We start from the raw sequence: 21,450 nt of genomic DNA, 5'->3' as shown, positions 1-21,450 counted from the left end.
AGTTCGTTAACTTACTAGTAGAACTGCATTTAAATCATCTACAAAAAAAGAACAAAGATTTAATGCATTTATAACAACAAAAGAAAGTTTCTTCCATTTGCTGCAAACTGATTAAAACTTAAAAAACTAGAATTTTTAAATTCAAGTGCTCGAGAGCTCACATTTAAAACTAAGCGACGCTTTTTAAAAGCGCCTAAATATATAAATATAGCTGCTGCTGTACACACACGTAACTTCATCTAGGCTTTAGCTTTAGTTGATTTTATATATATATATATGTAGATAACTGTGTGCCATTGTATTTCTATTAACTATCATATCATGTGCGTATATATCGAATCTAGACCACCAGCGACAGCCAGGCGCCAATCAAACAGAAGCCCCCAATGGTGGCATAATGCTGCAGTCGCTTCTCCCCAGTCAGAGCACGATAATACATGCAGCCTGAGAAGAGTACGGTGCCCATGGTCATCAAAACGCCAGTCTGCAAAACATTTTAATATTATTAAGCGTATGCAAACAAAAGAAAATTATTTATACTGCATTTAAATGTTAGACAATAATAATGTATGGCCTGCATTTTTTTGATGTTAGCTTTAGTTGTTGGCTTTGAAAAAAGAAAACCCCAATGCAAGCTCTACGATTTACTTATCGCATAAGGCTGAAAACCAAATTATTGAAAGAAAAAAAAAAAAAACAAAAACAATTTAGCAGCGTTATTGAAGCTGTCTTTTGGTACGTTTTTTAAAACAAAGAAAATTTAAAGAAACAAGTATATAGAATTAAGGAAAACAAATACATATTTCCTATACCCTCAAAACCCTATACCATATCAGATCTGAACCTCTCATATCATCTATATATAAAAAATAATGATGTTACATGTTAGAAATTATCGTATACAAGTTTCGTAATGTGGTATTGAAATTACTTTTAAGCTGCAATTAGTGGTTGTTGAACATTTAGCTTTAGCTTTGAAAAAACAAAACAAAAACAAAAACGGAAATTTCATATACAATCTGCACTTCTAATAGAACGTAATTTGTGAGCGCTTAGCCCATATCATGATTCAATTATATTCTTTCTTTTTTATTTACAAAAACGAGTGTGTCAATTACATATACATGAAATCCATATTTATATGCACATTAATGTTGAATATCGAATTTGAATTGCGCAAATTGCAAATCATTCAAAGTGTAACGCGAGTTGTTATAAATTCCGTTCAGAAATTTAACTCTTACAAATGTGAAATAACTAAAATAGCTTTATGATGCTCAATAAACGGTATGATGATCCAACACAACTCTTTGGTTTTATTCTTTTAAACAAGGGTAATCACCTCAATAAAAAAAAAGTGCTTTGGCCGAGAGTGCCAGACTAGCTCATACCCTCGCAACTGTGCTTCCATTTCTTAGACCTGCATTTTGCATAAGACATTTTTTCAATCACATTATCAAAAATATAGATCCTAATCTGAGAAAAATATTTATTCTATAATCTGTATGGCTAATGGGGTGTAAAATGCTTTCTTCTACCTTTTGCAATGGGCACAGATATTCGAAACTTATAAACAAACTTGCATACTTACAAAGATTGGATAATGTGCCAGAGGCATGCACATGAGTGCAAATGAATGTAGAAAATGTATGCGATTGGCAACATCAGCAAAAGCCTGTGACTCCAGCTGCTCCTTGGGATCGTGGACATCCTTCAGAAAGTACTTACAATAGGCGCCCATGAAAATGGCCGATGCACCGCCCAAGCCGGCAATACGCACAAAATTATAGTGACTGCCGACAATGCCGTGCATCGAGACATTTAAAGGTTGGACCTGCATTGGCACTCCCATCGGGGTATCGTTCACAGGTATATTCTTGGGACGCAGTCCCTACAAAAAAAAACAAAGAATTTGCAACGATATGCGTCAAATGAAAAAGAACACAGTTGAATAATATGAACTTACTATCGCACGCAAAATTGATGACGACGAACTGATGAGCGACCGACTGATGGGATTGCCAAGGGTTATGTACTCCAGAGTGTCCGCGACCGACATGTTTGTTCAACTAGCTTAAATGGAGTTTAATATCTGAGAATATATATTTTGGCGCTGCAAACAGCTGGTGTACAATTTTGGTGTTAAGCGCTTGGGAAGATGTATGACGTTGCCAGAGTGGGTCAGTGCGCGAATAACTTGTTATCGATATTCGATTGCATCGAAACTGTGACTGTCAATGTTAATTTCAGTGTTATGGTGATATTTTGTTTAAAAATACATCCTAATGTAAAAATGTATAGAATATTTTTGATAATTCAACTATTGAAATCTTTTTACAAGCGAAACTGAACAGGTGATTTTTTATTTTTGAAAGTTACCCAGTGTGACCGCATATTACAGTTAGATAATGCGCTAGAATATCGATTGATTAGCGACGGTTACACGGTTATGTTCGAATTTATATACCATTACCATTACGTGAAGGACTTTTTATTTACATTAATTACATTTACATTTATTGAATTCGACTTTTTAAGCTAAATATGTCTAAGCTGGCACTGGTGTTGGGCCTTTATAGCCGCGTGCCAATAAGAAATGTTCCGCTGAGTCGCCACGACTTGCGCGTGGCTTTACACGTTTAACTTTCTCGTAATGGCACAATATGTCCCGTTCCAGTTTTGGTACATCGCCATTGTCCCAGATCTTCACCACCAAATTGGCTTGTGGTGCGGACATAGCAAGGGCAAACTTAAGCACCTCGTAGCACAGATTTGTGATGCTCTCCTGGTCCAGCATACGCACGCCCGTAGCATTGGGTGCCATGTCCGAGAGCACACAGTTCACTTGTCGACCCGCCAGAGACTCCCGCAGACGCTGCTGGGCAAGCGGCGTGGTAAAATCCATTCCTCCAAAGATAGTCGCTCCGGGCACTGCATGGAAATGTAGGAGATCTATGCTATACACTGCGCCCCGTGGCGCACGCTCTACCTTGCCATTTGCATTGGTGCGCTCAGCAGCCACTTGTGTCCAACTGCCTGGCGCAGCACCACAATCTAATACTACATCGCCAGGCTTTAAAATTTTGTATTTATCATCCATCTCCAGAAGCTTAAAGGCACTGCGACAGCGGAAATTTAGCATGCGCGCCTTCTCCACATATGGATCGGCTAACTGCCGTATCAACCAATCCTGGGAGCTTTTGCTTTTACCCTTAAGGTTGTTAGCCTGCTGTTTGGCATGTTTCACTGTATTCTGTGTTTGTAGAAAACGTTTAAATAAACAATTGCTTAAATTGACGACCGGTTGCCGCATTGTGCAACAAAAACCAAAACAGCTGTATAGAGACCTGAACATACTGTCGGGTATTTAGTATTTTTTAGCATTGCAGAGTTTTCTATTTAACTAGTTCCATTAGCGAGATACTAAACTGTAAGTTCATAAATCAAAACAAAATCAAAACTGCTGTTTTTTATATCAAGTGTTAAAGAATAATTAAAGAAAAATCAAGTAAATTAATTAAATTAATATATTATGCTCAAAAATAAATGTTGATTATAATACAGAGCCAATTTGCCAGTTCATAGATTCTGTGTGAACGTTCATTTGATATGTTTTTTGGTTAAGCAGTACGAACAAGTTCATTTCAGTTCGGTGAGCAATTCAATTCTCTTTTTGTTCATACGCTCGCGAACAGTACAACTCTACGCAACAATGACGAATGAAAGAAATACGCATTAAATGGTAAACCAATGAAAGTGTGTGTGTGAAGTGTCAAATTAAAGCATATAAAAATTAATGAAAAACCACTGAAAATATGATACATTCGACCAATAGCAAGAAATTGCGGAGTGCATAAATAATCAAACGCAAAATACATAAATTTTTTCATTGTACGTCGTGCGATGTCAAAAAAGACAAAAACAACAAAGTCGTCGGATAGATTTTGCAAAATGAAATACTTCGTACGTTGTTGCGCGTTAATTTTGCTATTGAGCAGCGTGATTGCATCAGCAGCAACACAAACGGCAGGTGCAAATGCCGACTCAGCAGAAGTTGTAAGCAGTGCCGAAGAAAAGACGGTAAGGGGAGGAATACGTTTAATGCGGGCGCCTAAGCTGCGAATGCCTGTGGCCCATTAAATGAATAGTTGATGAGTCTTGTTCAATTGTTTTTTCTTTTTGGTCTTTGATATAGGATTGTACAGACCTTGCCCGCGATGAGGAGGCGTTGATGGTATTCTCCACGCTGGGTGGCGGGCTAACGGCAATCGATCCAATAACAAGCGAAATACGCTGGACAATAGCAGATGGTAATTATACGCGCACTACTAACACTAACACAAGTATTTGAAAGTGACATATGTACACACACACACAGGCAGACACGCAGCAAGACAATTACAGTTCCAAAGTTTAGTTATGGTGTTTAAAATGCACCCGTAAAAAGTAACCTCAATCTACATTGCCTGTCACTCTCTTGTCGCGCGAGTGTGTGAGTGTGTGAGATATTAAGCATATGGCAACTCTCCTACTCTCCACACCCGCTGACCGTCAACGTCACGACCCCAAAAATACTAATAAAAACACTGTTGCATTAAAGGCATTTCGCCATAATTGTGAAAAGTGCATAAACCAGAGCGAATCGCACTGCGATGAGCTCATCGCGTGGAAAACAACAAAAACACACGCATACGTATTTATGGTATATGCGTGTATTGTTGTAGAAAGCATACTATATGCCAAAGCGTAGCGACCGGCAAAGGAGATGCTGCTGGCTTACTCTAACTACACTTTTGCTCTCGACAATGCGCCGTTATTAATGTGTGCTATTGTTTTCAACTGATAACAGAGCACACCATGTATTAGTCTGTATGTATGTGTACTCGAAAGTGTGTGCATGTGTGCATGTAGTACATGCGTAATCTAGACGCGCCACGCTCGCAACATACAAATAAAGTTCCTTCAATTAAACTGCCAACGCAACACGATATCGCCACCTAACGCTCAGTTGTTATTAATATGACTTTTCCGTTATTTTATTGACAACGTTTTAGATTTTAGATTTTTGTTTGCTTGTCACCAGGCGGTTTACGCTATATCAGATGACCCAAGGGACGCCCTTTAATACAAATTATTTATTACTCAAAATAACATTAATGTTATCTATTAAATTGGTCAATACGTAAGAATAAACAGTTATCCATAACTACTTTCTGAACTTCTCAACTTAACCTCAATTGTAGATTTATTATCAATATTAGTTCAAAGGAAAAATACCTATCTTTCTAGTTGAGTTTTTTGTTTGTTTATGTGTGACATTCGTTAAACTGTTGCTATAAATATTTTTTTTACTTTTTATTGACTGCGTGCTGGAATTTGCATTATCAAATAATATACAATCCAACTGTCTCGTGTCTTATCTTGAAAAATCTAAACAATTATTTGTTATTAACTCCATAATCAGTATCCGGCACAGCAGCAAATGGTACGCCCACCAAAAAGATGGTTTCTTGCGATAAGCCCAAAATATAATAATATTGTATAAAGAAGAGTATACGAACATATGTTTCCATATATCGTATTTGGAGCATAGGGTATACTATGTATTACAAATTGAAAATATAACGCGGTTTTTGTGTTTCGAATTTATATTTCCTGGAATATTTATAATTTTTAATGGAAAACAACATGTGTACAACATCTTCGCTTGATTTTCTAGCCAAGCGCAGGTATTTTAAATATAGAATGCTTGATTATATATGGAAATGCTTCAATTATAAATACGATATGTAATGGGTTTATAAATGCATAGAGATTAGTTTTGCATTAATTTTAACCAGTCAGCCATAGCAAATTTGCATATAGCTAGTGATGTGTGTACGGTGAAACCTTCATTGACGAACAACTTACTTGGAAAAACCTTTTACCTGATAATTTTCATCTTGTGTTTTTTTCTTTGACAATTTTCTTGAAGATGATGACGTCTTTATTAACAGAACAAAAATCTGAAGCCGTTCAAGAATGTTTTTACTGTATTTGTAAACAATATTTATATTGATTTATAAGTCTAGATATGGCTATTATTGCTATTACCTCATCACATGTCCAGCCCGTTGCAGTTGTGGTTAGAATCTAGATGCTAATTAGAGTGCCCGGCGAGGCGATTCAAATGACCTGGCCAAATGAGAAATGGTTGCCACAAAAAACCCACTCTCTACGCCACACTCCACACTCCCAACCTCAACTCGCGCTCCCGCTCTTGAGTGTAGTTCCAATAATTAACGTCGGCCTGGTGTGGGTTATTTGGTGATAAGGCTCAGCACGAGAAATGTGCCCGCAGCCAAGTGTTGATAAAGCCAAACGTTCGCTTGATTTCAGTCGCCGACTACCCGCAACAAGTAAAATTGTACCAATTTCAACGAATACACAGTCATAAAATGCAGCAAGAGCCCATTTTGGATGATTGTTGGGAGTTTTAATGCTCTCCAAGTGACAGCCATTTCGCAGCTGTCACTGACAAATGATATTAGATTGTTAATATTATTATGTCACGGGCAATAAATCACACTTTGACGTGTGTTCACCAGTTACATATGCACTAATTACTTCAGTTATCTGATTAATGTTGAAGAGTTTACACAAATCCCTCAATAAATACTCTACCTCGACTTAAGACTTACCCAACTATAGCAACTTGTTTGATTTGGAAGCACAAAAGACCCCCATCGTTATTTTTGAACGTATTTTTCCTCTCGAAATTTTTTTGAACTTAAAAATTCTAAGATTTATAATTATATTAAAATGACCTCTTTAAATATAATCTTAAATAAACGACTTGTAGCTCTCGTGTAGCGCAGATAAAGATAAAAGATAAGCAAATAATTGCATATATGCCACACGCACATGCACATGCTTTTGTAAATATCTGCTCAAGTGTTTTGGTACGCCTTATATCGATATAAAAGATACGGGTAGTAGTTAAATTTACTTAAACTTGTTCGCTGTTCTATTTGTTTATTTCAGATCCACCCATTGTAGCGGAACCACAGCAAAATGTGCAGGTTCCACATTATCTGCCGGACCCTAGAGACGGCAGCATTTATCAGCTCGGTCAAATGGGCAGCCTTAAGAAGCTGCCCTATACGATACCTCAGTTGGTGGCCAATGCGCCGTGCCGTTCTTCCGATGGCATTTTGTACTCGGGCAAGAAGAGCGACACCTGGTATATGGTCGATCCAAAGACGGGCAGACGTGAGAAGGTCATGGGCTTCGGTGATGCCCAAATGGAGGGTAAAGATGGTGAGCATATTGGCTGGGCCACATCGCGTGCTATCTATCTCGGACGCACACAGTATACGGTCATGATGTACGACAGTCAAGCTAAGGATAAGAATGCCAAGCCCTGGAACATTACTTTCTATGATTACAATGCGCTCAGTGCACCGCCAGAGCTAGCCAAGGAATATGGTAAAATATAGAAAAGTATTACATGTGCCTAGTCCTTATCTCTGATTTCGTTTATAGAGTATATTCACTTGACCACTACCAGCAATGGCCAGATTGTTACCCTGGATCGCAAGCAGGGCAAATTTCTATGGCAACGTGATCTGAACAGTCCCGTGGTGGCCGCCTTTCTACTGGGTCCGGATGGGCTGCTCAGCGTGCCCTTTACCACAGTCTCCGATGAAGCTTACGAGGCCATACTGGAGGAGTCGAAGACGGGCAATGTGAATACTGTAAAACTATTGTAAGAAACAATGACTTGCATTTCCAATTGATATCTTTCCAGTAATTACCCACTTTCTGTTCCACAGTCAATCATTGTATGTGGGCGAACATCAGCGTGGTCTCTATGCTCTTCCCTCGCTGGTGGATAAGAATACGCCACGCATATCTACAACGCCGCCTATCAAACTGCTCGATGGACCCGTCGCGGAGTTAAACAATAAACAGGATAACGATCCACGTACCGTTTATATCAATGATGTGCTACAGGAAAATCCGGGCATTATGCTGGGACATTACAACATGCCCAATGAGGTCAACAAGGGCAATTTGCATTTGTCTCCAACACCATCGGCGAACAAGGATGTGCTCAGTTTGGCTACCATACACAACTACAATGATGGCTATGGACTATTGGCAAATAATGAAAAGAATGCCGCCGATATAGGCGTACAAACGGAACCGGAGATGGTGGAGATTTCCATTGACCCGACACGCTCAAATACCATCAATCGCACCAAGACCATTATTATGGCCAACAGCAATAAGGTGCAGGCTTTTATTAACGAATGGTTCATGGATCATCCCAGTGGCAAGGTGCATCAAATACTGATTGTCATTGTCTTGGGCATGGTGGCGCTTTTCTGGTACACGTGCAGCACCATGCGGGAGCTGCAGAAGCAGAGCGAGAATGGATCTAAGACGATGGCACAGCAGGCCGCCGCTGGCACTAACAATGGCAGCAGGGGCAGCAATGGCAGCAACATCAGTGCTCAGGATCTGCTTGATCTGGGCGATGGGAATGTGCGCGTTGGCAAGATTAGTTTCAATTCCAACGAAGTTCTGGGCAAGGGCTGTGAAGGTACCTTTGTGTTTAAGGGTAACTTCGAGGAGCGTTTTGTGGCTGTGAAACGATTGCTGCCAGAATGCTTTACCTTTGCCGATCGCGAAGTGGCTCTGCTACGTGAATCTGATGCGCATGAGAATGTGGTGCGTTACTTTTGCACCGAACAGGATCGTCAGTTTCGCTATATAGCCGTGGAACTGTGCGCCGCCACGCTTCAGGACTACACTGAGGGCGAACGTTCCATGGAGCTGCGTCAGTATATAGATATTTGGCAAGTGCTGGTCCAGGCAGCCGCTGGACTCAGTCATCTGCATTCACTGGATATTGGTAAGATTCACTTCTATATTTATATCTATCTGAAACTGATTGATTGATCAAGAGATAAGATTACCTGGCTGCTTGCTTGTAATATGTCATGTAATTTCCTTCTGCTCCTCTACTTGCAGTTCATCGCGATATAAAGCCACAGAATGTGCTGCTGTCGTTGCCCGATCCTAAGGGCAAGGTACGCGTTATGATTTCGGACTTTGGTCTGTGCAAAAAACTCAATTTCGGACGCACCAGTTTCTCGCGTCGCTCGGGCGTTACGGGCACCGATGGCTGGATTGCGCCCGAGATGATGCGCGCTCAGCGAACCGTATGTTATATTGCTCGCATAAAAGATTAAATATTGTATATAATGCTTTGAGTGTGTTTTCAGACTACAGCTGTGGACATTTTTTCGTTGGGCTGTGTCTATTACTATGTGCTGAGCGGGGGCCATCATGCCTTTGGCGACAATCTCAAGCGTCAGGCAAATATACTCTCGCATGAATACAATCTGTCCAAGCTGCGCGCTGAAGATGACCGAGAGGATAGCAGAATTGTAAATAACAAGCTGCCAATTAAAAAGCGCTATACATATTATTCTATTTCCAAATACTTCTTTGTAGGTACTGGCGGAGCAGCTCATATCTGATATGATACATAAAGATCCACAGTCACGTCCGCCGGCGCGCTGCATTGGTAACCATCCTCTCTTCTGGGATGAGCCGAAAATGCTTAGCTTTTTGCAGGATGTCAGCGATCGGGTGGAGAAGCTGCAGTTTCATGCCGAGCCACTCAAATCGCTGGAGAAGAATGGACGCATTGTTGTTCTCGACGATTGGAACATGCATTTGGATCCATTGATAACGGATGATTTAAGAAAATATCGTGGCTATATGGGCGCTAGTGTGCGGGATTTGTTGCGTGCACTGCGCAATAAGAAACATCACTATCACGAGCTGACACCCGAGGCACAGGAGCTGCTTGGCTGCATACCGCACGAGTTTACCAATTATTGGGTGGAACGCTTTCCGCAGCTCATCTCGCATGCCTATCATGCATTCAGTATTTGCTCAAATGAGCCCATCTTTAAGCCGTACTACAGCACCGGCTATCACTTTTCGCGTCCCTGGTACTTTGATGCGGACGATGCAATGTTTCCTATGCTAATGCGCGATCCCAAGCCGCTACCCAAGATGGGGAGTCCCAAGAAGACTCCACCAGCGCCGCAATCATCCCTGGCGCAGCAGCAGCAGCTTAAGCAGCGCAAGGGGGCATACAACTTTCGCAAACAGATTAACGATGAGCCAATGCCCGGCGTGGGATTGCAGCGCAATATGGAGCTGGATGCGCAGGCACTTGAAGCGGAAATGGGCAAACGCGATGTCTTTGCCAATTTTAAATTTCGACGTTCCAAGCCGAGCAACAGGAATTACGCCGGGGCCGGTAAGGAGCAGGAGAAGGAGAAATTCGTTAGTTGGACAATGCCTTCGACAATGACGGACTAGAAGTAAAACTAAACTAAACTTGACTAGTTATTAATCCTTTATTATATTTAAAAATAATATTTTTCTTATAATTAGCAATAATTATTATAATTTTACTTGTGCAATTTATCTATGCAACTATTCCAAAACAATTCCCCATTTTCATTTGAATCTTTTTAGCTAAATCTATCAAAACCCGTACTGATCGCAACATTTAAGCAAATGATAAAAGTTTAAAATATTTTATATATATATATGTAAATATATATAAACTCGTAGTGTAACGATATGAAAAGTGTGTTTATCGAATGCACTCAATTTAACTGTGATAATTTATTGTAATTCTGTTTAATGCCCAAGTGCAAATTTATATAGAAAATAGTGCAAGTTTTATATACCTATACAAATGTATAATTTTGCATTAGTTAAGAGACCCAAAAAAAAAACAGGAACAGAAATCGAGAGTCGAAGAGCCTTCTCTGAACCGTAACCTAAAGCTAAGTTATTCTTATAGATTCAATTAATAATGCACTTAGTATTAAGCATTTCGCAATAGAAACCAAAAACCTTTTTTTTGACTTTGCATATACCCTTCAACAGCCTCATTTGCATTTTGATATATTTAATAAAAAATGAAATATTTAACTATATAAACAAATTTTTTTATTTATATGTTTTTAAGTATTGCATTTGCATTGCTTGTGTAAAATGTGTTTAGGGAATTGCAGGATTACATTTTCAACAGATTTGTAAATTATTGTAAAGCTTATAAAACGAAAAATGGCCCTAGCCCTTGCTCCTATATAGTCTGATGCCGGGAACGATAAATGTTGATTTCCGAACCAATCCCATTTTTTACAAGTTGAAAAATTGGGCTTTTTGAATGCCAATGGATCGAAGGAGTTATATCATTTGAGATTCTCAGCATATTTACCCGAGATTTTGAGCCTAACTCCTGTTATGAGAAGGAACCTGCATATTTCTATACTCGCCGATAGCCTCTTTCGCAAGTAATAAATAATTAAGTGCTTAACTATATAAATATGTATTTATTTATTTGTTAACAACTTCATTTCTTGTGTGAAATGTATATATAAATTTGAAATCATCTAAGAAATTACAAATTTATATTAATAACAGACTCATTAATAAATTACTTTTATAATTTAACAATAATAAATAAATTTCTTATAAATTTGGAGCTAAAACAGGAGATTTTTGTGTTTCTTTAGAAGAAATTAATTTGTAACTAGAATTTGATAATATAGTTTTTTGTTTTTGTTTCACTTTGGCGTAGTTTTTGTTTCTTCACATCAACAAACTTTTGCTGGGTTTCGGTAGCGTTTAATAGGAAGGTTTCTTTAGTGCAGCCATTTCATGATACAGACAATGCTTGAAGGCGTCCCAGCCCTCCGATTTGGCTACGGACTGTAAGGCAATAGTTTTAATCGATTAGTTGAGGCTAAGTGGGGCTAACGAAAACATAGTTTAGTGAAAAAGTGCGAATTAGTGGGAGATACGACAAGTATATGAGACGCAATATGGAGCGAAAAATTAACTGGGGTAGGTTCCACACGGGCTAGAACCAACCTTTTTTCGGCAGCGCTTGTGTTTTTGGTTTTTTTTTATAGTTCATCTCAGCATCTTGGTTGGCTAAAAAGCATTAAAAAAGCACGAGTGTTTGCCACGCGTTGACTAAATTGAAGCTTTAGACCTGTCTTTATTTTTATGGGTCTGTGAGTCCGGCGTGTCAACAATAACAAAGTTTTTGGCACAACAAAATATTTGATTAGCTGATCAACAACAACGACAACAACAACAAAACAATTAACAAATGAAGGTGATTATTTGTCAGTTTATGAAAGGCGTGAAAAAAATACTCTGAAATTAATTGTGGTATTCCTGCGTGATTCCACACAAACAACAACAGTAATTAATAAATGTTTTTAAAGAATTTAAATTTAAATGGAGTACAATAAAAAAGGGTTTAATTAATTGCGGGCATAAGGCTAACATTTTAAAAACGAATCGCTGCATGTAAATTATGTATACGTAACAATTTGTGTATTAGGCATTTAAAGTAAACATTGAATAAAAAGCCAATTTATTGTGTATATATAAATTTTAATATGTTTATGGCCAATTAAGAACTAAAAATAATCAAAACATATGTTTATACGACGTGCCTAAGTCCAATTGAGTCGTTAAACAATTGGTACAATACAAATTAGAATATTAATTTAATAGAAATAAATAAAAAGCTTAAGCACAAACAATGATTAATGCTTAAAACAAATTACACACACACACACACAAATGAGAAAACACGCGCACGCACACACATAAGCGATAAGAGGAACAACATCAAAAGCAGTTTTATATTAAATTATTCATGCCACAGCGCATCGCTGTCAATGTAGAAGTCCAATTGCCGACAGACGCTATGGCGCCAGGCTTGAAACATGGGATACTCGGGATCATCGTATGCATCGAGTGCCTCATTGTATTCAAAGAAAAGACCACTTACTCTGAACCCACGATGCAACCGATCCTTCATAATGGCTATGAACTCCTTATAATGCAACAGACCATCCCCATCCGCATCGAATATGGCAAAGACCGTATCAATCATATGCTGACTGAGGCAATAGCCAGTGCAGATCTTGGCAGCGCGCGCAAATTCATCTGCTCAGGAAATAGAAATTTATGAGCTTAACAGATTTATGTACGCATTGACCACGACTCACCCTTGGATATAGAGCGATCGGCCAGCGTGTACATGCGCATGGCTATGGTGAAATCATCGAGATTATTGAGAAAATGACAAAAGTCACGAAAATCGTTAAATGATATGCCCTGCTCATCCTTGACGCGATGCAGCAAACGCTCCAGAAACACATCGTACTCATCTGTGGCCAGATACGTGTAGCGCAGCAAGATCTTGGCAAAGTCCAGTTCGGTTATAAAGCTTTGTCCCTTGGAGAACTCATTGAACTCCAGCTCGAGCACCTCTGTCTGCAGATTGTCCATAAAACGATAGAAGTTGTCATAGTTGATGACGCCGGTGCCGCGCTTGCCAAACAGATGCAGCTGCAGGGTGGTGGACACCACATGACGTCGCTGCAGACCCTCAGCGTCATCCGCAAAATTACGCTGCAAATTGAAAATACTATTAGTATACTTATATATTTTATTAACAATATTCGGTTTAGTCACACCATAAGACACAGGCGCATGCTCAACCTTACCTCGTGTGGCGTATCGGAATTTTCATCTTGATTTTCCGACGCCTGATCGCCGTGTTTTTCTCTCCAAGCGCCGCTGAAAATGCGCTCCATCTGGGGATTTGATTTATATACAATACGTTGGGATGGGAGCATTGTTGGAAAGTTGGGGTTTGGTTAGATTGGGAGAGAAGAAAAGTTAGGTTAGGTTAAGTAAAGGTTTTCGGTTACAGTTGGGCATAGGAATTTCAAAAAAGAACGCAAAGAACAAAATATAACGTAAGTGCATAACGTAAGAAAAATATTAAAGCATACAAAATTTTAAAAAATTTAAGGGCTTAATTGCACTGGGCGCTAGCAAAATATACAAGGCAGGTAGGTGCACAGGTTTGGACATAACAACATTATACATAGCGTAACATAACATAACGTAACGTAACGCAACGTGAAATCAAACGTAACTATGCTAAGCTTCTACGTATGCGTTCTGCGCATATTTTACAACGCGTTTTTATGTTCTGAAAGCAAAGCTATAGTTTTTTTTTTGTTTTTTGGTAAATTCCTCATAGACTTACAAGACCCTTGGGTCGTGGTACGGCTAAAGATTTAATCGATGTGGGTTCCTCATAAGGTACTAAGCGTCGCATCTGTATCGTATTATTAAATAAATTATAACATTAAAATAAACAAAATGTAAACTAAATTCTTTATAAAATTCCTGTCACTAACGCTGGCTATTTGATTTTGGATAGAATTAAAAATTATTTAAAACATAGAGAAATAATAAATCAAATGAAATCTTACAATTTCCTTGGTTTTTGGGTCAACATCTTGTATGGACTTGAAGGCGCTGGCCAATATGGAAATAATCTGTTAAATTAGGATTAGACAAAAGAAACAGTATATTATAAAGAAACAAATAAAAATAATTAATATAACAAATGATAGGGATCACATAAATAATATACAAATGCAGATAAATTGATCACTTTATACACTTACGACTAGAAACTCGGCCTTATCCACACGCTGATTGCCATCCGTGTCGAACATGTTGAAGGCAATGCGGAAGCCAGATTTGGGTTCTGTAAACATAATTATCATAATAAAATCATAATATATATAAATATAATTATCATAACAAAGTTTAAACAACATTTTTACTAAAATAAATCAAACTTTCACAAATTTATATTTCCCTTTTTAGAATCTCGTGAACCGAATTATTATTTGATATAACTAATATTGCAATAATGCTATGCTCATTCTCTTTGAATTATGACAAGCATACAATATGTATATAGATTTTAGTGTATATTTAACGATTTTACAGATCGTATTTTATTGAGTTTCTTGTCGTTTCAATTGCGTTCCAAAACTTACTGGTCAAAATGGAGAGCAAGAACAAATACTCCGTGTAGGAAACAATGCCTGTTTTATAAAAAAAAAAAATGTATATTAATATATATTGCATATAAATATATAATTATTTTAGGCATACACACCCTTGTCCCTGAGATTGCGAAAGAGACGTGATGAACCCTTTTTGACTGCCGGCGTATTGTCCTTGTATTTTTCAACCTCCTCGCTGCTAAGCACGCGACGCTTCAGACGAGCTGAAAGATCAATAATTATTGAATTGAATTAGGTTTATTAAATAACTTTAATGCTCACGTCTGGGTTCCTGCTCCACAACAGATTCCAGAAAATCCTGTGGCGTCATATACAGCTGATCCTCGTACTCCACGGAAGCGAATTTAATGAAGCGGCGCTCACGTGCGGTCAGTTTAACATTCTCCAAGTCGGTATCATCGCGATGCTTTATTGATAGACGATAAAAGATGAATCGTTGGGTAACTTGATATGCGTTTCAGTATAGTGGGAGAATATATATAGCATATATGTACATGTGCACATGTATTATGGGCATAAATCAGCGCCAGATTGGATCGCCAGAAATTTCCGCCGCTGGCGCACAAAGGCGGCAAATGCAGACGACAAATAACCGATCGATATCGGAAACCAGGCTGAGCGTCTGGTGACGTTTTGATTAATGTTTAAATGCGACCTCAACTGCAAGCAAAATTATTATGAATATCAGATGTGATATATACTCTGATTTGCAGTCTGCCGTGTATGCCTTTAAAGTGTAATATTAATGGGCTGTGCTGGCGCTGGACAGGATTCCCACGTTAAGCATGGCTAAACAGCCAGGGCCAATAAAGTGCCAAATTGATTTGGTCACAAGATTTTTTTTGGGGGGCGGCACATATGCTCATATAATAAATTGGCTTAAGCTCCATAAATCTGACATTTAATGCCACACACACAAAATGTGGGCAGTGGCCGCCCCAAGGAATGACTCAATTTTGCAGGCCACATGCATAATTCGACTGTCTGGGGCACATGTCCCCCGAAAAAGAACAAGTCAAATTGCTCCAATTGTGAGTGCCAGACATACAGATACCCTGCAGCCTACACACACACACACACACACACACACACACACACTCGTAATCTCTTTATATAAAACTGTTTGTCCCGATTGACTGTCTGGGCTCCGAATATTTCCACCCGCAACCGGGGAATAAATCTATTTGACTATCACAAGATCGGCTTCCAACTTACGTTGAAAGACTTTTTAATTAGAGAACTATTTCCGCTTTTCCCTCTATACCATTCCCCTTTACGATGCCTGAAAATCTATAGCTCTTGCCTTTGTTAACTGATCAAGCATATATTTTCTCTCTCTCTTCTCTGCCTGTACAAGTTGATTATACCCCTTTCGAAAACCATTTTCAAGAGGTTTTGGTCTTAATAAGACAGAGACCGGCGCGCAATTTGAATGTTAGACATGTGCAGCAGCCACCAGCCTCAATTCACGCCCACGCGCTGCAATTGAATCGTGTGTTAATTCTTCATAACTGGGCTGACATCATCCAGACCAGACAGGAGAGCCGCAGGCGCTCTGCAGGCGCTGTATTTTCTTTTTTTTATTCTTTATAGGCAACAATTAAAGCTCATTCGTCATCATCAGAAGCAGTCGTCGTCGTCGTAGTCGTCGTCGTCGTCGTGGTTGTCATAACTTGGCTCAGGGACTTGGCACATGTCAGGGACGCTGCGGCCCGAAACATAGCCACGCCTGCGTCTGGCATTGGGCCCGCCCGCCTGCTGGCCTTATGGTGGGTGTATCCAAATCCACACTAGCCAGATCGATTGATAGATAAATTTTGTGGTAGCTGGCATTCGTGTCAGCGTACGTTCTGGGCACGTTGTCAGGTGCGTGGGCGGAGTTCGCAGCTACTTGGACAGTTTATCAACAAAAACCAAATGCACTTTTCATTATTATTATTATTCTTGTTGTTGTTTTTGTTGCGGTCGTTCCTCAGATTTTCAAGGTGTGTGGCAAAGAATATGCACAGTTGCGGCACATAAAGCATTTTTTTGTGGCACCTATGTTGAAATTAATGCAAAGCCAATTACATATTCAAGATCACATAGATTGTCTATGATATGAACATGTAAATTGGCGTATTAAAGTGTCTAAGAATGTCGCTGAAAAACAACTATAAAAATTGGTTGACTAGGAGATACCCTGTAGTCGGGTCAAAATGATTTCGTTTGAATGACGACGGCAAGGCTTTTGTATATACGAAATTTGTTGATTCCAACTACGATAGTTTCCGAGTTCAAATTGACGAGCAAGGCTATATTTTTCTATTATTGAAACACTTAATAAGAAATTTGCTGACATCCTTCCACGAGTATAAAAGCCACCATTTAGTACGATTAGATAATGTTGCAAGCAAACTAAGTTCTGAGAACAACATCGTATTCCATTTTCCTACAACTAATTGAACTCATTATTTATCTGCGTTCCGTTGTGCCTGATGATACGAAAGTAACATCAATTAAACGATTTTGTATAAATTCTCAAATACATTTCAAAATGGACAAAACACTCGTTTGTCGCAATTTAAACAATCTGTTGTTAAACATGACCTTAGATTATGGACCCAAAGTCTAACACAGAGCATTTCATGGATCAATCATTGCCAATATGTAAATAAATTTTTTTTAATAAATTCCAGGTTTGACAAAAGTGAAACGTCTTCTTTTATCAAATTTCACCAACTTCGGGTGCAAGACGGGGGAGTTCAATAAATGGAAATATTATAAAATATAGTCTCAAGAATATTATACTTTAGGCATCAATGGGAAAATAACGCAGGACAGAGCAAGTCTTTGTTTGCCCCAGAAAATGCATGATTAAATACAAACGACAATAAAGAGCTTTATGTATTACATGTTGCTCAAGCCTTAACAACTAATTACCCGAAGTACTTAATGTAAATATTAGTGCTTCACACCACCGAAAAAGAAACAACAAAATAAAAAAAACGCTTATCAGACCAGCCGACACGCAACGGCGCGTCAACAGTTTTGGGGTTTAGCAACACCTAACACCAACAAAAGCAAAAAAAAAAAAAACAAAAAACTGACTGTGTCAACAGGTTTGAAGACAAGTTTTTTAGTGTTGTTGGTTTTATTGTTGTTCAATGAACTTGAGCACGCAACAACAAAACGAAAACGGCGTCCCCCCAAAAAGTGATAAAGACCGTGAACCACTTTTTGTTTTCCGTCCTACAGCTAGTCCAAAATGTGTAATAAAAATTAAGCTGTTCTAGGACAGCGGGGGTAGGCGAGGGACCTGATCGCGTGTTTGTTATTGTTTATTAAAAGCCAATCTAAGCAAAGGCAGCTAAAAAACGCAACGAATGCGGCGAGCAAAACAAAAACAACATACACTGAACGTCAATCAGCTGTTTGACGTTACGTTATGGCAAAACGCAACAGCTGGCTGCGCTGCGTAACGTAAGCTGCCCCAAGCTAAAAATAACTGCGCGAGTCTTTTACGGTCATTTATTGACTTTTCCATATTCTGCTGCACACACACATGCACACACACTCACGCACACAAATGCGCTGTTATCACTAGCTGCTTTTGTCTTTCATTTTGTTTGTGTTTACCAGGCTCTTCTTTCGCATTGCATTCGCTGTATTCGCAGCGCTTCTCAGTCGAATAAACGCAGTCAATGCCGCCAATGAGGCGACACTGCCGCCCACCAGAACCAGCAGACGATGTGTGTTCCTTGGTGGCAATTTATTCGCAAATCCTGTGCTTGCATTTCGGCAACATGCTTTATACACGGTTACACTTGGTCGTTGGGTTAAAAGTGCACTAGATTTAACTGTTAAACGCGCCACTACTTTTGCCATTGCGGAGGGCCTCTACGCGCTGCTTGGAAGAAAAAACTAAACGAAGTGACAAATAGAAAAACGTAAGCAACGTAATGCGCTGTGCATTCGTCGCGTAAGGCGCGCATAGCGTTGCCACCTAGGCAAAGTAGTACACAGAGTTGTATGCGTCATGTCGGCAAGTGGCGCGCTTTTGAATCTAAAAAAAATGTTTTTTTGTTTGCAAATTTCTTTGAATTGATTGTGTTACTACGTTACCAGTATCCAAAACTATATTGAATGCTGTGCAGATTTCGTTTTGATTTTTATCAATTGAATTCTCAGCAGAAATTCAATTGAATTCTCAGCAGAAATTCAATTGAAAACACCCCAAAACATTTAAATTCTTATTGACTTTGTAAATCAATTTATATGTTTTTATATTGACAGCTATATGCTGCGCCCAACGACGTGCTGGTGTGCTACGTGCCCAAATTCACACAAGTTTCCAATTTACGTATTTCCAAAAACTATTTCTAAATCCTGGCAGCGTAGAGCGCTGCGGTTTTTCACCGGAACACTCAACAAACATTTGACTCACTTTCGCTAATTTTGATTATTTTATTAGGCATGTCCAAAATACGCGCGATGACGCGCCCGCACCCTGAAACCGTTGCGTCAATTTCAAGTCCAAAGCTCAAATGACTCACAGCCAATCGAATCAATAAAAATGTTGAAATAATTTAGAGGAAAAACAAATGTACCAATTGGATATCAATGCTATACGATTCAGATCAAAACCGGTTTGTTGGCCCATCAAATTCAATAGAAATGTTCTGAACCGCAAGCAAAAACAAGAAAATATCGATTTCAATAGATTTGTTTAGGAGCTGCGCCCTTTGGTCCATCTGAAGAGGCCACAGGTGAAGTTTCAGTCTGCGCCGCAAGATCAGTTGACACCACACGCTCCATAACTGGCATCTCATGGGCTCTATGAAACGGATGGCATTGTTTTCAACACGAAAACCTTTAAGACGACAAGTCGGGTCCCATCGGGCGCTGGGGGTTTCGATTTTCTCTGTTACCAGTTATGAGCTCGTAAATTATTAAATTCTGTTTTAGTTTCATTTCATCTTTTGTATGGCTCATATTTATGCCAAGGATTGTGTTTCCTTTTGGCTCGCCAGCAGCATTTCCTGCGAAGTTGTAAAAGTTTAGCGTTGTCCAACGGCCCAAGCGCCAGTCTTTCCGTCTGCAACTTGGTAAATACAATTCGTAAGCCATTAAAACGTATAAATATCCGTTGGCACATAAACATTTCTGTTGACGCCTTCGCTTTGCTCTCCCTCTCCACCTCTCCCCCCGCTCCACTTCTGTCTCTGTTATGAATATCCTGCGGCTAAAAACACAGAGGCATGCGTTTATACACAATTTAAAAAGTTCAATTTTTGGTAGTAATAAAGTCGTTTCAATTAGCTTTTGACTTGCAACCGCAACGTTTTTTATTGCAGCGCCCAAAAAAAGAAAAAGTAAAGAATAAGAAAAATTTGTTTTAGCTTGGCCCCAAACTTAGCGCCAGCCTTGAGGCCAAATACATGTATTTCTTTAATACTCTTGCGCTGGGATTACTAATTAAGTCATAAAATGTGTAACACAAAGACAAATGTATATTATTGAAGAAGAATGTTTAGTAATATAGACGAGTTGTTATCGCTTACAGCAGGTATTGTATAAAACTTTTAGATTAAAAACAAGTTTTCTTACAATATCTGTTCAACATTTGCCTCAAATTGGTTAAAATTTGTATTTCGTACAAAGCCACAAAAATGAATCGGAGCCAGAAGCAAACCATATTAAAAATTAAATCTGCGTTAATCCAGCATCAGAGATCAGTTCCTGTAGAATTGGATAAAAGGGTACTTAATATTCGGCATTGGAAAGCAAATCGTTTGTTTTACGTTATTCTTTTGTTAACTCCGCTTGTACGAAAGTTAATTAGTTTGGCATTTAGGAGCTACAAAAGGTAGCTCCAAGTCAAAATTTTTCCCTCACTAAACCAGCTTTTCGGTAATATTGAGCTGAATATTAAAACGATTAACGCATCATCTAACGGTAAATTTATGAGTTTTTGATATATGAGCTGGTGTCCTATGCTTTTTTCAGACATTTGTGCGCCTTCTCTTTAATAAACTGATTATTGAGATATGTCAACGTTTGGGGTCTTCCCACAAACTCGGCTGGTTTACTGATCAGATATTTATTTTCGTTCGATCGTTTCTGATAACACTTGAATGCCATAAGAAAATAAAAGAGTTCAATGTCAATGCTCAATCAGTTAAAGAACATTTTGTGTCAAGTGATTTGGGCAGCAGTTGATGCATCTGCCTCGAGGTTTCCGATGGGGTGTTCCGAGGAGGGAATATGGTATATATTTTTGTTGTTGTTGGGTAATTCTGCGGCCACCACCTGTTGGGCGAGTTCGGTCGAACTCATTGAGTTGTAATTAAATGAGGACCACACGCGTGATTTAAGCAAGGCGTTGCCCTGTCACACACACACACACACACACACACACACACACACAAACGAACACATACTCGTAAATCTTAACGGCAAATGTGGG

At 39.0% G+C, this 21,450-nt stretch overlaps 4 protein-coding genes across 12 annotated transcripts; 1 reads left to right on the top strand and 3 right to left on the bottom strand.

Moving 5' to 3' along the window:
* Nucleotides 1-287: 287 nt before the first annotated feature.
* On the bottom strand, nt 288-2,289 carry LOC6632500 (transmembrane protein 256 homolog). The gene is made up of 3 exons (XM_002056482.4): nt 1,967-2,289; nt 1,592-1,891; nt 288-484 (listed from the first exon to the last, which is right to left on the bottom strand). The coding sequence occupies exons 1-3, from the start codon at nt 2,057-2,059 to the stop codon at nt 341-343; spliced, it is 537 nt and encodes a 178-aa protein (XP_002056518.1). The 5' UTR covers nt 2,060-2,289; the 3' UTR covers nt 288-340.
* Nucleotides 2,290-2,475: 186 nt separating this feature from the next.
* On the bottom strand, nt 2,476-3,351 carry Mrm2 (Mitochondrial rRNA methyltransferase 2). Its single transcript, XM_002056481.4, has one exon. The coding sequence runs from the start codon at nt 3,311-3,313 to the stop codon at nt 2,549-2,551; it is 765 nt and encodes a 254-aa protein (XP_002056517.3). The 5' UTR covers nt 3,314-3,351; the 3' UTR covers nt 2,476-2,548.
* Nucleotides 3,352-3,675: 324 nt separating this feature from the next.
* Ire1 (serine/threonine-protein kinase/endoribonuclease Ire1) lies at nt 3,676-10,744 on the top strand. Of its 2 annotated transcripts, XM_002056480.4 has the most exons (8): nt 3,676-4,080; nt 4,196-4,310; nt 7,024-7,467; nt 7,525-7,747; nt 7,815-8,899; nt 9,019-9,209; nt 9,273-9,437; nt 9,505-10,744. In XM_002056480.4, exons 1-8 carry the CDS (start codon nt 3,904-3,906, stop codon nt 10,384-10,386), a joined length of 3,282 nt encoding a protein of 1,093 aa, XP_002056516.2. In that variant the 5' UTR covers nt 3,676-3,903; the 3' UTR covers nt 10,387-10,744. The 2 variants fall into 2 exon arrangements, with proteins under 2 accessions (XP_002056516.2, XP_032289763.1); XM_032433872.2 differs by lacking the exons at nt 3,676-4,080; nt 4,196-4,310 and adding an exon at nt 6,146-6,398.
* Nucleotides 10,745-11,511: 767 nt separating this feature from the next.
* Nucleotides 11,512-18,919, bottom strand: MICU3 (Mitochondrial calcium uptake 3). Of its 8 annotated transcripts, XM_015170679.3 has the most exons (11): nt 18,621-18,918; nt 15,264-15,408; nt 15,095-15,205; nt 14,973-15,020; nt 14,592-14,674; nt 14,394-14,459; nt 14,165-14,236; nt 13,614-13,703; nt 13,113-13,518; nt 12,893-13,050; nt 11,513-11,793 (listed from the first exon to the last, which is right to left on the bottom strand). In XM_015170679.3, the coding sequence occupies exons 1-11, from the start codon at nt 18,867-18,869 to the stop codon at nt 11,710-11,712; spliced, it is 1,512 nt and encodes a 503-aa protein (XP_015026165.1). In that variant the 5' UTR covers nt 18,870-18,918; the 3' UTR covers nt 11,513-11,709. The 8 variants fall into 8 exon arrangements, with proteins under 8 accessions (XP_015026164.1, XP_015026165.1, XP_002056515.1 ...); XM_015170678.3 differs by lacking the exon at nt 13,614-13,703 and having other exon boundaries at nt 11,512-11,793; XM_002056479.4 differs by lacking the exon at nt 14,165-14,236 and having other exon boundaries at nt 11,515-11,793; nt 18,621-18,917.
* Nucleotides 18,920-21,450: the final 2,531 nt, after the last annotated feature.

The sequence above is a fragment of the Drosophila virilis genome, chromosome 2 (assembly GCF_030788295.1).
Source record: "Drosophila virilis strain 15010-1051.87 chromosome 2, Dvir_AGI_RSII-ME, whole genome shotgun sequence".
Lineage (NCBI taxonomy): Eukaryota > Metazoa > Arthropoda > Insecta > Diptera > Drosophilidae > Drosophila > Drosophila virilis.
The sequence above is the reverse complement of the archived record's forward strand: the minus strand, read 5'-3'. Positions and strand labels throughout refer to the sequence as shown.